The 15,662-nt window shown below is 38.9% G+C and overlaps 1 protein-coding gene across 4 annotated transcripts in view; it reads right to left on the bottom strand.

Annotated features, from left to right (window-relative positions):
- SPIRE1 (spire type actin nucleation factor 1) overlaps nt 1–15,662 on the bottom strand; it is a 128,842-nt gene that overhangs the window by 42,282 nt on the left and 70,898 nt on the right. For all 4 annotated transcript variants that reach the window (XM_053977337.1, XM_053977345.1, XM_053977363.1 and 1 more), the window contains exon 4: nt 7,596–7,721. In XM_053977337.1, coding sequence (XP_053833312.1) covers nt 7,596–7,721 — 126 coding nt within the window. The remainder of the gene's footprint in view (nt 1–7,595; nt 7,722–15,662) is intronic.

Here is a 15,662-nt window from a genome sequence, read left to right as displayed (position 1 = left end):
CCAAGTGCAGTTTATGATACAAATGAGCTGGTACAAGCACAGGTTATTGCCAAAGCTGGGCTTCTTCTATTCCCCATCCCTGTGCTCAGTGCTTGGCTGCAGTCCTGGAACCACAGACACCCACTTTGTAGGGATAGTTCATTGCCTTCCCTGGCACCTGGCTCTGGCACTTAAACGCAGCTCACCATGCAATCAGTGGAGAAGAGGAGAATATAAAGGAATTTCCATCATTATAGAACGAGCAAAGCTTTGGAAGAAACCAGCAAGCACTCTATGCTTGCAGGAAGTGTTTAGGGGGGCTTCTTTAGCTCTTCTGCACTGTCAGGTGCTGCTTAGGAAGGAATAAATTCACTGTGACAAATGATTATATTTAAACTTGTAGACTAAATGGAACATTAGGGTTTCCCTCCAGCATCCTCAGCCAGCATCAGTGGGTTTCTGCCTCTGTTTCAACCGTAAATAATAGAAACCAACACATTTAAAATATAATAGACCCTTTGTCAGAATTCAGCTGTGTTCCAAAACCTGCAAGTAACCTCAGCTGTTGCTGCTGTAGCCACTTGCACTTACCCTTGGGACAATGGCTTAAGAAAAGCTATTACAGTACAATAAATACATGCCCTAAATGCATTTCCATTCCAGAAAGCAGAAACATCTTAAAAGGGTTTTTCTAAATGATCCTAGAACCTCAGACCCAATTCACCTATTACAGCCTGGGCATTCGTTCAGGCAATAAAGGTTGGATGTGTAGGAAATTACTGTTTCAAGAACTTTCACCTTTTTTAAAAACCTTTACAGCACTTGGCCACTTTTTTAGAAGACTGCATTTTGTGGCAAAAGCTAGTAATAAAAATATCAAATGTCTTCAAACCTCTTGCTGTACTATTAAAAGCAGGCAGCTGATTTGCTGCTGCTGTGTGGCCCACATTTGAGATGTGCTCTTCTGTGCTCAGTGACAGATGGGAATTTATGTAAGACTCTTGTCAGCACAGTGTCAAAGACTCCCTTCCATAAAATGCTTTCTAAAAACACAGTGCTTTAATGAATGTGGTATTCTAGGGAATCCAGACCTGGACTTTGACTTTCACCAACTGCAGAGCAGTTAACTGCAGTTCCCAGTTCATACTCTAAATTAGGAGTCACTTGTTCACTGATTAAATTGATTTTTTCACTGCTATCTGTAAAACTAGTAAAACATTCTTGCACATCTAGGCTCAGTTTAAAAATACATAACATTCACATATGGGGAAAACTCCTTTTATATACCTTCAGCTATTCAACATGGGTTTAAATTCCAAGGGCTTAGGCAGTAGCATTACTCTAGGTCTTTGAAAAAACCCAAACCTTATTTAATTCAAACTGGGAATAGGATCAGTTAAATCAGCCCCTGAAAACCTCCAGCTGATAGTAAAGTTCTTCATGTACAGAGGTATGGGCTGATGCACTTAGCTCTGGAGGGGGCAGTAGTCACCATGCTGCTCAACATAACTGTGTAAGGAGAGGCAAAAAAACCCAAACCAAGGGCTTGTATCACTGATTGAGTGACAGTGGCTGCATCACTCAAGAAAATAAAACCAAACCCTCCCCTACCAAATACAAACCAGCAGTATTTTCCTTTATTAAAGGTCCTAAATTGAAGGATCAAACTGATCAGAATGGAGCCACAAGCCTGATGAAAACACAGCTGCAAAGGTGGAGTCACTGGAGCCTTGGAAGTGTAGGCAAAGGTGAAGTTATGAGCTGAAAAGTCTGTGAATGAATTTATTTCTACAGCTGTGCTCTCTGAAAATCCAAGCAGCAGAGTATTTGACAACTTTCACAGTCACAAGACTTTTGAGCATAACTTGCCTAATGACTCTATTTCCAAAATAAGTTAGCCATTAACATTGTTTAGGTATGTATTAACTACCTCCATTATCATATTTTGTACAAATAATACAGCAGTATAGCCACCTGACCTTTTTCATTAACTCTTTTGAAATTGAATCTTTGTATGGCATGAAACTAGGAATTAAAGAGATGAACAACTTCATTTCATGCGTATACCTAAATAGAATTTGTATGTTTGCATGTCATACAGATTGTATTGAAATATATCCAGGCAGGCTGAAAGAATTGTTTTTACATCAGAAAGGACAGAAATGCAAGACAACATGTTTTAAAAGAACAGTACAAAGATGACAGATTGGGAGCTTTCTCTATTTTTACCAAAAGCCTAATTACAAAGCACGGTGTGGATAATGAAATTATGGATGAGTTTTTGATGAGCATGGATTTTCCCTGCAATTAGCGATGTAGGCAATTATAAAAATACACAAAGTCTTAATTATTTTTGGAAGGAACTAAGTTTTGGAATTTTGATGCTCTAGGGTGTGTACATCAATGTCTAAAACTTTTTGAGGTTTAAGTCAAACCTACTGCAACAGATCTGTGTACTGGACACTCATCTCCTCTACTGGCCAGCATCACATGGTGTTTTTTAGCACCTCCTGTGCCAGCTGAGGAGTTTATCACCCACAGGTCTACATCCCACATGCCAGTATCACCTTTATTGGTATGACCCACAGAGTCACAAAGTGTTTGAGAGTGAAAGAGTTCTCTGGAAGTCAGCTGGTCTAAGCCCCCTGCTAAAGCAGGGCCACCCAGAGCTAATTGTCCAGCATCATGTCCAAGCAGCTTTTGAATATCTACAAGGACAGAGAATCCACACCCTCCCCAGACAATCTTTGTCACCCTCACAGTAAAAACAGTATTTCTGGCTGTTTAGAGGAATCTCCTGAGCTTTAGTTTGTGTCCACTGCCTCTGGTCCTGTCACTGAGCACCACTGAAAAGAGCCTGATGCTGTTGTGTTCGCACCCTTCCCTGGGGTATTGAGAGACACTGATGAGCCTTCTCATTTCCAGACTGAACAGCCCTGGGTCTCTCTGCCTTTCCTCACAGGAGAGCTGTTTCAGTTCTTCATCATCTTCCTGGCCCTTCCCTGGACTCTATCCATGGTGTCAATGTCTCTCCTACACTGGGGAGCCCAGAGCTGGACCCAGCACTCCAGCTGTGGCCTCACCAGTGCTGAGCAGAGGGGGAGGATCACGTCCCTCAACCTGCTGGCAACATTCCCCCTAATGCAGCCTGGGACACCACTGGCCTTCTTTGTAGCAAGGGCACTTTGCTGGTTTGCTCAGCCATGAAGTGCACGTGGAACATTAACTCCAGGGGAAGGCAACACTGGGCAGCAACAGGGAGCCAGAGGAGGACTAGGACAGATATCCCTTCAAAAAAGCAGGTTCACAATGTGGATACAGCCCTGCTGAATCCCCTGTCTGATCCAGAGCACCAATTTTGCATTCCTTCGCTTGCATAGTCTCTCCCTGTCTCTCCCAGTCACCCTTAATGCCATTTCTGAGCAATGTGTGTGACCTTTTCAGATACTTCATAGCAGGAACATTTGCTTTATCTCATGGACATCACTTATTTGTGCCTACAGTTCTGTCTATGGCCAGGTGCCACCAAAGGTTATGTCAATGACTTTTGGACGATCCTGAAAAAGATGGATCTTTTCTTTTATATGGATCAATTTTTAGCAGATATTCAAATTACCTTGCCCCCTGCCATAAATGTGTGCATTTCCTTCACCTTGTAGGCCACTTTCCCCCCAAAACAATTTAAAAAAAAAAAAAAAAAAAGAGAGAGAGAATCCCCTTCTGTGGGATTTTCTTACTGCAACTTTAAAAGCTCACTTCTTGACATGAAAAACAAGCTGTACTCTACCTTTGTTATCAGCTGTAAAAGCTTAAACAGCAGATCACAAGTTCTAGGAGGTCTTGGCCCATCAGAAAACTGCTCCTGGATACCAGCAGATGGTACCCAGGGTGAGTCTGCAGGAAGGGCAGCTTTTACAGATCCTGAGCAGCATGCAGGTGCTGCCAGCAAGCTGGAAAACACTCCAGTAAGCTTGTTAAAAAAACTTCACCTTGCAAAAAGAAAACTTTTAGTTGTTTAGTTTTTTTAACTATTGCAACAGCACTATCACATCTTTCTCAACTCTGCCCATCCTGAGCATCCACTACATGAAACATTTCACACTTTTCAAGAATGGAAGTACCATCTCCCTGTCTGCCAGTCAACTTTGCTGCTGACCTTTCATACACAGGGAATCCGACTGGAAATAATCATATGGCATCAAGTATGTGACGAAGTGCCTTAAACATTCTATTTGACATCCATTGAGATGATATGAACAGCTCACTCATCGCTTCATCATCTCTGATTAATGCACTCACCCAAATTCATGCCAGTCCAACCCTTTGTGAATCTATGCTCTGTTTGTTATATGACAGATGATGACTGGGGAACACATGACTCCTCAGTATATATATTAGTATTAAAACATATTACAACCTATAAACCTACCCCTCCTACCTACCAATCTATCCCTCTTGAAATCCTGGATTTTCAAAGTTCGGCTAAGTTTTTATAGGGCTAAATTGAAAACAGCATCACAGCAATATTTTTTTCCTGACTCTTTCACAGTTTATTTCTCATCTAAACCTGTTCTAGGCTGCAGCATAATATAGGTCAGATTTAGTTCACTCCAAGCAAGTGAATTTTTACTGATAAAAATTCTCCCTCTTCCACTACAGTGAAGCTGACCAAAGCATTTACTGACCAAAGAATATGAACCTCATACACCTGGGAAACAGATACCCAGATGCCACTCAGTGGCCCTAGAAGGAATCCAATTAATTTCAAAGTAATTTTTATCCACAGGAAAGTTACTTTGAATAATTCCAGAGGATTCTTTCCCTTTTTTGGTGTTTTTAATTTCATTTTGATCTCGCATCCACAACAGCATCTAGGTCTGAGGGAATCTAAAGGACAATCTCCAAATTAGGCTGTTATTTTTTGAAACAAACTAACAATTTAAAATTCCTGGCATCTTTAGCGTCAAACCCACAATATTACACAGTATAATTTTTTTTAATTGGAACTGATGTATGTAACTTGGTTCTTTTCCCCCAGTTCTCTGCCAATGCAATCACCACAAATCCATGACAACAAAATTTCCTTATTGAAGTATTCAGTGTTTATCTCCTTTATACCCATTACTTATATGACAACAACAAAAGGAAAAGAAAAAAGGAATTCACTAGAAGAGTATTTAACTGTACTCCTCATTACTTAAGATTCTGCTGCGTATTTGCAAGACAGAAGAGCATGTAAACAACAGCACAGCTTTTACTGCCACAAACCTAATGTGATCATATGATCCCTGCTTGCCTCAAGTATAAACTATAAAGGTCATTTTAAAATGGTGCAACAAAGTTTACAGCATTGCACCTCATATTTTCTTCATACCTATTTTTTACTTTGTACACTGTAATATTTTCAAAATTAAATATCTTCCAAATCTATAGTTAGATAAAAGCTATGACCAAGGACCAAGCACATCATAAACCCAAAGTATTCAGATTCCAAAAGCTGCTTCCAAGACAATTTTGTCTGTAATTTCTTACATGCCTACTCAGGGACTGATCCAGAGTAAAATGAAATCAAAAGGTCAAAATCCTGGCCCTGGTTAGATGCAGCAATAAAAGTCTTACGGATTCAGTACGGCCAAAATTCCATCCACAAGGATTACTTCCTTTGACCTAAATGTGCTTTGAATCAATGCCTAACAGTCTGTGAGAGGCAAATGGCTTCTTTCATTTGGGATTAACTCATAGTATTCTCTATGGTGTGATCAGATGTTGCTGGGTTTTTATGCCCAATGATAAAAGGTGATTAAGTAATTTGCAAATTCAAAATGCCTTTCCACTTTTAAAAATATTTTTAAAAATATTATTGTTAAGACATTATTTTAAATGGTTATAGGCCACAATGTTTTATTTTGACATTGACAACAAAGATGCCCTATTACTGCTCACTGTGGCCAAGGTGTTTGAGAACTATTGGAAACTTAATTCCTCTCTGAGCAGAAAGAACTCTGAAGGGTGTTACCTTTGAGTCTCAACATGGACTTTGCAATAGCTTTTGAGTGAGGTGTTTCCAGCACAGGTCCCTCAGTTAATATATCCAGTAGTTAAAAGCCAAGATGTGAAATTAATGATGTCAAGGTTTGGGAGACAGCTTTAGCATGGAGATCTTGTATCCTGGCTGCTTCCTGTATCAGGGACATTGGATGCAGATGTCCCATAACACAGGCACTTCAGAAAACAAGTGGCTCTTTAGCCATGCTGACATTGCCAAAATTATCCTTGCATGACATTGCTTTAGTTTAAAAATTGCTTTCAGTTTGAATAGGACTGGAGAAGAAGTGGAGATGAAATGTGACCTGTGCAGCAGAAGAACGTCTCAGAAGGATTCACCCTCCTGGATGATGCATCTCACTCAGGAAGGAAAGAGCAGCAGCCCCTTATATCTCTGACTAGTTTGTATCTTCCACCATCAGTGTTCTAAAAGCTCTCTTGTACTCATCTGAGGCTCATCTGACCCTTTAATGAGCTGATTCAGCTCATTAACCTGATAAGGAGTAACTCCTTTACTTTTTGTTTTGCTTGATATTTACTGCATTTTTTCCCTAGAACCAGAAGAAGGAAAACAGTGGGAGTACATGTGCGTGGGTGGAACAGCTCTGCCTTTTTCAGCAGCAAAATTTTTAGGTCAGCCTGTAAAATCTTATCCTGTTTTTCAAAGGTACTGTAGATCTTGACTTACAAAAGAAAAGAAAATCCTTCAGGGATTTATTAAGAAAAAAAAATTATGAAAGCGTTGCTACTGGACAAGTTTGCTTTGGTGAAGAAACCAGCTTTGAGAAATGTGTTTCCCTTCCTGCCCTTCCCCTCACCCACCAGTTTTCCAATGTTACCAGCACCCAGACTGTTTTAATACAATTGTTCACGGGGCCACTCTGCAGCCCAGATCACTGAAACTATTTGCAGTATCAACCTTAAAATCACTCCTCAGCCAGACCCGTTAATTGCAATGGTTCACAGGATGGCCTTTCAGCCAACAATAACAGCCAAACAAGCAGTGAACATAAGCATTGTGACCTGAAGGGGAAAATTTTTCTATTTTTAAAGTTGGCTCTGCTGTGAAACCAATGTGACAGACAACAAACCAATTATACAGCAAAAGGTAAGATAAGCTGCTGACTGGGGACAAAATATGAACAAGAAGAATCTCTCAGATAATTCTCAGCAAGAGAATCCCCTCATGGGAAGGAGCTGAGGAAGAACAGGCAAAGTTCTGACACTTCCTAACATCCCCAAAACACCAGAGAAGAGTTTAGACTCAAATATATTGCATATATGAATGCAGGAATGGGTACATGTATGCAATGTGTTACCCTCCAAGAAAACACTCTGCTTTACTCCCAAATAGACTAATCACAACTAATAACAAATTCTGAGGGATGTAAATGGTTACAGGCTAAAATTAAAAAAAAAAAAACCTCTGCTGAAGGAGTGTACTCCCTGAAAACTACAGATACCTCCTCAAGCATCTGACATTCCCTATTGGCTGGGTACAGAAGTGATTTTGTAAGCCAAACTCACATGGTGATGAGCTCAAAAGCAGAAAACCTTCTCAGACTGCTTACCTCTTTTGCACTTTTAATTTTGGCCAGGAAAGTGTAGAGCTCCATTGTTTCAGCAAACAGAGCCCGACACACTGCTTGGTAGTGGTTGGGCGCCTCCGATCGGGTTGGCAGGTGGGCAGCACACAACTAGGGAGAAAAATAAACAACAGGATCAAAACAATGCCCCGTTGCTTTCATTAATGCTACAGAGCATGAGATAACATGAAAGTAAATGCAACCAAACATCAAGGGCACAAGCATCCATGAGACATTTCAGTTTAGTCAGGAATTGGGGTGTATTTTCTAAACCTTCTGTTCCTGTATTTTATGTCAAGAGTACTATAGGAATGGTAAGGGGACTGGTAGACCATGTTCTGGAAAACCAAGACACTGCCTTTTCATAACAAGAAAAAAAGGGGGGGGGGGGGCACAATATAATTCAACGTAATTGTCATAATTGTGAAAACAGGCCATCTTGCAGTAGCAAATTTTGGGAAAACATACTTAATTCAAATCAGCTTTACCAGTAAGTGTTAAATATTCCTATGAACGTGGAAGAGAACTGTATCCCTACCAGTTTATGAAAGGATGGAAGGTGAAGCAAGGAAAAAAGTACAGTGTAATCATCAAGCTGAAACTCTGATCAGATTTGTTTCAAGCAGCACAAAGATTTTAAAAATCAGCAAGAGCTATGGAAGCGCAGGCTTATTTATTGCTTTACCTCAGACATTCATGAACATTTCCAAACATAGGCTTAGCTAATGCAAGGGAACCCTACAGGTGTTTCCACATACACTAAACTTGCAAAACTCTGAAAACCTATTCAAATCACTAAGAATTATTCACAGTTACTGATGAACAGTCAGTCCAGCATTGCTTTTAGAGCAAAACATGCAGCTCCCGTTTCCAACAAGAGAAGATTCACTGAAACCATTTCATTTACATTTCAAACTGAGAACCTGAATGCTTTGAGTGATGTCCAGCTTCATGAACGTATCATGTTCATGGAAATATCGGCTGAAAACAGACAGAATAAAATAACATCTGTAATTTGTTTCCTAAACACTTTTAAATTTAAAAAATCCCAAAGCTGAAACTTGAGTATTGATGGCTGTATACTGGTATATATGTAAAAAAAAAAGTCTTAATCAAGGCCATAAAATTGGTCTTGTTTGTGTGGTTGTATAGTAACTATTTTATATATATAGCTACATTCAGATCTCCAGAACTAAAGCTTGAGACAAAAGCCTCTTTAGCAGAAGAGCCCTTAATTAGCCCAGTGGCATACTTGTCTAAATCTCTCCTGTTATTACAGTGAACGCTGCTGTTACAAGGGGCACGATGCATGTAAAGCTCAGGCTGCTTTTCCATATTGCTTTCCATTTGATTTAAATCCATGCTGCCACTAAAAGGTGTGGTCCTGTGGCCTCCAGCTGTAGGAATCCACTGATACCCTTATGCTGGCACAGGAGTTCATGCCCTAACTCAGAGATGATTACTCACCCAGACAAAAATTAACAATGTGAAGGAAGTGGAGCAGGAGACAATTACTCTTCATGGCAGGGACACACTCACAGAAGTGAAGGCAAAAAGGAGCAAGGAGAACGTGCTGCCAGGGTGGGAAAAGGGAGGAAGGACTGAGCAATTGTGTTTGGGTACAGTCAGATTTAGACTGCCTCAATCCCATTGACAAGTTGCTCTCTGAGGCCATAGGCCCCTTACTATCTTTTATTTCTTCCCATTAGAATAACAATACAGAGCTCAGTGGTCAGATTTGGTCAACTCCTTTGATAAACCTTTACAAGCACAATTTGGACTCCTACAATATCCTCTTCTGATTATGTACCCCTATGTATTTATCTCCTTTTAGTTGTAAAAAAGAATATACATACAGAAAGTTTATATATATATATATATATGTGTGTGTGTGTGTGTGTGTGTGTGTGTGTGTGTGTATTTTTATTCCTTTCTATATATTTTTCTTTCACGTAGGAAATGCAAGGCAGCCATGTTCATGAAATTGCCCTTGATCCCTACACTTCACATTTTATGTTTTTTTACAGTGGATGGCCAAAATTATCTTACACTCTTCAAATTTATTTCTGGATAATCACAAGAACATAGTTGACATATGTGTCCCTTTTGCTCCCCACTCCAACTCCCTGCTTTTTTTCCTTTTTTCCTCCTTTTTTTTTAATTTTCTTTTTTTCCTTTTTCTCTTTTTAACAAATCAGATCACCTCCCTGGCAGATAAAGGGAGAAAAACCAAAACAGATGCACGCCTAATGTGTGCAATAGTGATAACACATACCAAAAAGATAGAAATCTACTAAGCATTTCCCTTAATGAAAATATTAGAACATTAGACCAGTTCTGAGTATGGTTGTGCTCTTTTTTCTCAATAATGAATCATGTCCCCACTTGCCTTACTATGTTTTCATTTTCTAGTTATTAATTATAGTACAGAAAAAAGGGTTTCTAAAATACACTACTTACAAAAATAAAAAGAATAGGAACAGCAATTTTGAAAAAGGTCATAAAATGTTATAAGTCTTCATAGCTGAGAATAAAATTTTATTATTATACAGACTGCACACAGGTTTTTAAGAATCCTTTTTTTCTTTATTCAGAGGCATGTTAATTAGAAACATTTTGCATCAAATATTGAGAAAGTTAATGAAATGCAGTGGTGACAAGTTCAAGCAGGGAATGGTTGTAATATTGATTCTATAAAAAGCCTGTTACTGAACCAAAGTTACAAAAGCAATCACATAAAACCTGACCATTTGCTTTGCAAACATTAGGCTGCAGGTATTAAAAGAGGGCCAGCAGCTTCTACTAACTTTCATGTTCTGAGAAATCACTCTCTGAGTGATCTTATGCTATGTGAAGAAGCATTACATAATAAAACTCCTTGTGGTAATATTAAGTCAAACGACTCAACATGAGTTTTTTGGATTAGGGAAGGTAAGCCTGAAGAAAAAGGAAAATGTAAATAGGACAGGCTGATTTTTTTCCCCTTTTCATTGTAATATATTGTACTTGCACATTGGTTCAGAATGCCTGACAAGCTGTAACTTCTGCATGAAAAAATATTACAAAATCTAAGCAGGCAAGGCAAATCAAGCATGAAATGTCACTTCTAGCCTGAGTTCAGGATATTTATCCACTTAAAAAAAAATTAAATGTTTACGTTTATGGTAGTAGTGTTCGAAAGGCTAATGTTACTGTAACACACAACAAAAACCCCAGTCAGTATGTTTTAATAACTGAGATATGAAAGGAAAGGTACCTAATAAAAATCCTCCTCTTACTACGTCATAGTGGTAGTAGTGTAAGAAGGATTAAGATCATATATGCAGTCTTTTCCAGTCATTTTGAGGTTGTATGCTTATTCTGACACTTGCCTTTTCATCTCTCATGATACAACTTAAAACTACCCTAAGGGGAATGAACTCGAGCAGTGCCCGGAGCTTAATACAAGACCTGTTTGTTCTGCTTCCAAGAAGTCTCAAAAAGTATGGTTCAAAACAGATTATGTGGTCTTTGCAAACTGGTGAAATAATAAAAATATTATCAACTACTGAAACATTAACTAGCTAAGTCTGTAAATATTTCCATTTGCAATCATTATGAAGAGCTGGGATTTCTGAATATTTTTTTTTTCCTAACTGAGCCTATCCGAAACCTCAGCTTGACCCAAAGCATTCAGTCTTTGCTTAGATCACTAAGAAGATTAGAGGCTGTTTCCATCCACATTCAGGGTTCACAGGAAAAAAAGGCATTATGTAAATATCATAGCCTTGCCAGCTCCTCCAACTTCATCCTCAGTTGACTAGGAAACAGGGTGCACCAAGCCAAAGCAGTGCTAACAGGAATCACAATTTAACCATCTGAAGAGATCAAACAGCATTTCTTGCATTTGTTTGAATATATTCCAGCAAGCCTCCATAAAGTTACAAGAAATATAACTGACTCTCCCACTAAAATGCAGCTAAGTTTTGCAAAACTGTTTTGGCTAGATACATACTGGAAGCTTCATCAAAACACCTGGGATGCTGGAATTAAGATTTCAGAAGACAAAGAGTGTTTCCACTTGTAATTATCTTGGGGAATGCACCACAAAGAAGAAAAAGATTTCTTTTTCCCATGGGCCACAAAGACAGGCCATTGATATTATGCAAAACATATTACCAGCCTGCAAATGCCAGGCTTGTTAAGTGTTTTGAAAGCCTTGGAGTATTAACAAAGACTTAAAAGATGTACTTTTTCTTAAGCAACAAGAAGAAATTACTTTAACCAACAGATCACTGAACATGCAAGTGTACTAGGTATTTGCCTCATCCTTTGCAGTATGGTACTGCAACAAGTTCACAAACTAAAACTCAGCTTGAGATGCCTTTTCAAGTCAAGGCTATTTTCTGAAAGATTTTATCTCCATGAAAATAAACTAGAGTTTATTATTAGGCTTTTGTTTTCATATATATCCTTCTTAATATGAATATGAACTTCAAGAAGCCACATACCAGAGAAATCTTACCAAGACAGTACCTGCATATTTGTAAAACTCAACCAAGCATTTTGCTCTGCTTTATTATCCAGAATAATGTTGAGGGATGGGCTGTTGTCTGGAATAAGTGTTTTGTCATGAGTTTGTAAGATGTTTCTGCCTGCTAGGACCACCCCTGTGCACAGTACCCACAGCTTAGGCACAGTACAAGTTTTGAGGTGGCTTTCACGACACCTGGAGCCATTTCACCTGCTTCCCAGCTCTTCAGAGCTGCTCCCTCAAACATTCCAGGCAGCCATGCGCCCCTGGCTCTGCTGCTTGTAACTGCAGTGGGCCAAGGACTGCCTGGTCCCTCTGATAAGGATTCTAGGGGAATACTACTGAGGAAACACTGCAGTAAGATAAAAGGGATGGAAGCTGAGTTAGCTATTAATCCACAAAATAAATTAACAGAAAATACAGAAAGTATTCACAGAAAGTTACTCTTCACCTGCAAAAATGTGGTAACTTTTTAATTGATATTTTAAATCATCTTTTGCAAGTGCCATGGAATGTCCAATTGCTTGACTTGTGAGTTCCTATTCAATTTTGCACTCCTCAAGGAAAAGGTAGGTTTTCTGGAAATTGAAGCAAATTGCTAGTACCAAGCACATCTACCTCAGTATTTAAGTGGTCTCCAGCACTCTGGTAAGGCCTCCCCTTATGCTGGTATTTGTTGTTTTGATCATTGCTTTGGGGTGGACAAGGGAAGTACTACACAGTTCCCTACTTTCACAATTTCCAAATGTAATGTTTTGAGTGATCCTCCCCATAAAATCATTTAGTAAATACAGTCTTTCTTCACTGGTTTTCCTTTCTAGTATGAACCTGCAAATGCAGCAGCAGAGCTATTGCATTTAGCAGTAACAGGTATAATTTGAAGAAATAGTGGCCTTCGTTGGTTCTTTCTTTCAGGACTGTGTAAAGGACACAACAAGGTAGCTGCTGAAATTAAAGCCAAATCTGCAAATAGAAACTGGATGATGCAAGAATTGAAAACACTGCTTTGCATAGGATCCTGATCCTTAAAGAAATGTCCACTTGTCTGTGTCAGATAATCATCATTGTCATCGCTAACTACCCTCTGCTTTGCAAAGCGTAAGGATTAAAGGCTTTGAGCAAATGATTTATATATATGCTGAAATGTCAAACAGGAATGGACTAACAAATGTTTACAAATGCCCTCCTGAGTCAAAACTTAAGTCATTCTGCAAGTAAAATTGAAAGACGCTTGTCATGAGGGTAGACTGTGCTGGGAGATGCTGCTGTGAGGTTTTGGATGCTGCTGTTGCTTTAGAAACGCAACACAAAACACATGGCTTCAAAATGTTGAGGATGAAACTGGTTCATAGTTAAGGACTCCCTTCCACTATTTTTTCCTGAACAGAACATCTGTTTCCTTCAGGTACCAATTCCATTGAGGTGCTGAGCACCATGACTCATTTTCTTTCTTGAGATCTTAACACTACACAACTATTTGATAAGTCTTAACTACTTTTCCATGCTATTAGACTGAATTTAAGCAGTGATGAGAATCTTGATAAAATTGCAACAGACAGCAACTACAAGACTAACACCTCACTGAACTTGAACTTTACCCAACAACAGACAATTAAAGGTGAGGATAATTTGTAATCTGTTACATTTGTATAATACCATCTTTAGGTAAATGAGTCTTACAAATATTTAACATAATTACAAACATTTTTGAAAGTACTTAAAACTTACACTGGTGTCAGGAAGAGAAAAGCAAACTCCACTATACATTACTGACTACATCTCAATTTTTAAGCCAAATCCTGTATTTTTCATGCTCAGTGAACCCTATTCTCACTCTTTATTAGCTTTCTAAGAATGAAGACCATGACTATCAAAATAGACTTTAAATTAAAGTCAACCTATGTTTTTTTGAGACAATGATTATTTCCACTGGACATTTTGATATTAAGTTTTCACTGACTGATTTTCTGTGCTAGTGCAGACTTCTTGACAAAGTTGCATTTGTATAAATTCTCATTTCTACTTGAAAGCTACGAGGATATTTTTACCCCTGAAATACAGCCCCCTGCACACAGCTGTTTCTGGACTATGTGTTAGGTGTATTGTTACACTGTCTTTACACAGTGGACTAACAACATCCTGCTTCTCAAAGAGACTTGTCTCAAAAGAGCCAATTAAGTGAAAACCAATTCTGCATTCTCTCTTAGTTTCAGGGAAACTGTGCTCTGTTGTTTCTTAGCAGAATAATGGAGGAATTAATAATATAAATATGCAGTAATCTGAATTTGCTAGCTCTCGTTCTTTGACTATTCAGTGGAACATCAATGGGATTATTCATGGGCAAGGGAGAAAACCTACCATTTCTATTTTTCCCATTTTTTTACATGAAGTGTCAATCTCTGCAACACTTAGCAAAAGCACTAGGTAGCCTGTCAGCAACAACTGCTTTCCAAAGCTCCCTGCTTCACAGGCAGACAACAGCTTATTGCAACTCTCTTCTGTACCACTCACACATCTGCATTTCACGCTGGAGCAGCAGAATGAAGGATGAGACGGAGGCATCTGGGTAAGAAAACCAGCTTCAAAAGCAGAGTAGAGGCGTAGATGGGAAAACATGATAAAACTGGATAATTAAAGGAGAAGGGGAGTGGCTGTGCATATTCACAGGGCTACTTGTAGTTATTTAGCTAACAGCCCATTAAGCTGTGGAACCACCCTTCACATTATTAAATAACTTAGACCTGAACAACTGCTAGCAAAGAGCTGCACCCTTGTAATGCCATTTTGTATGTTTGTCTGCCATGTTACTCAGGCCCTCCTGAGGGCTGGAGGGTGCCTTCTACCACTACTGAATTACTGCTTCTGTTCAGGAGAAGAGAGGAGAGTTGGTTTTGTACCAGGATGCTTGGCATATGCAGCAGAGAATGAGGGCAGGATGGAAGCCCTTCTTTCTCCCCCTCTTCCCAAGACCCCACACAAGCAGATAAAGCAGTGATTACACCCAGGCTGCAGCTTGAAAAAAAAAAAAAAAACCAAAACCAGCATATCTCAGGAAAAACAGTAGAAAACAGTGAAGTTTTTAAAACAGTTTAAACGAGAAAACAATTTTATCAAAGGGTACAATAAAATGTTGGGGAATGACCCTTAAATCAGAAACCACATCACAGTGACACACGTAGAAAAGGAAGGGGAGAATACTGCAGAGGAGAGGCTGTATCTCTTAGTTTTTGAATAATGCCCATCAGTCTCATCACTACACAGTTCAGATGTTTGTGTACATTCTAATTGAGAGACAATATATTAATGTAAGGCAGTTTATTCATGAGCCACTTAAAATCCAATTAAAATATATCAACTAAAATAAAAACATGCACTTTCCTTGGCAGCAATTTACAGTTCACATACAAAGCTTTAAAGTGTATGTGTGTGTGGGAAGCTTGTTTGTTTTTATGTAAAGTGCTGAAACTTCTCTCAGTAGGCATAATACTAATAATAATTTGCTTTCATGTTTTGTCCTGAAGCATGACTTTTTTATTCTT

This window comes from Vidua macroura, chromosome 1, assembly GCF_024509145.1.
Source record: "Vidua macroura isolate BioBank_ID:100142 chromosome 1, ASM2450914v1, whole genome shotgun sequence".
In the NCBI taxonomy this organism is placed as follows: Eukaryota; Metazoa; Chordata; class Aves; order Passeriformes; family Viduidae; genus Vidua; species Vidua macroura.
Note: the sequence above shows the minus strand (reverse complement) of the source record. Positions and strands in the feature narration are given on the sequence as shown.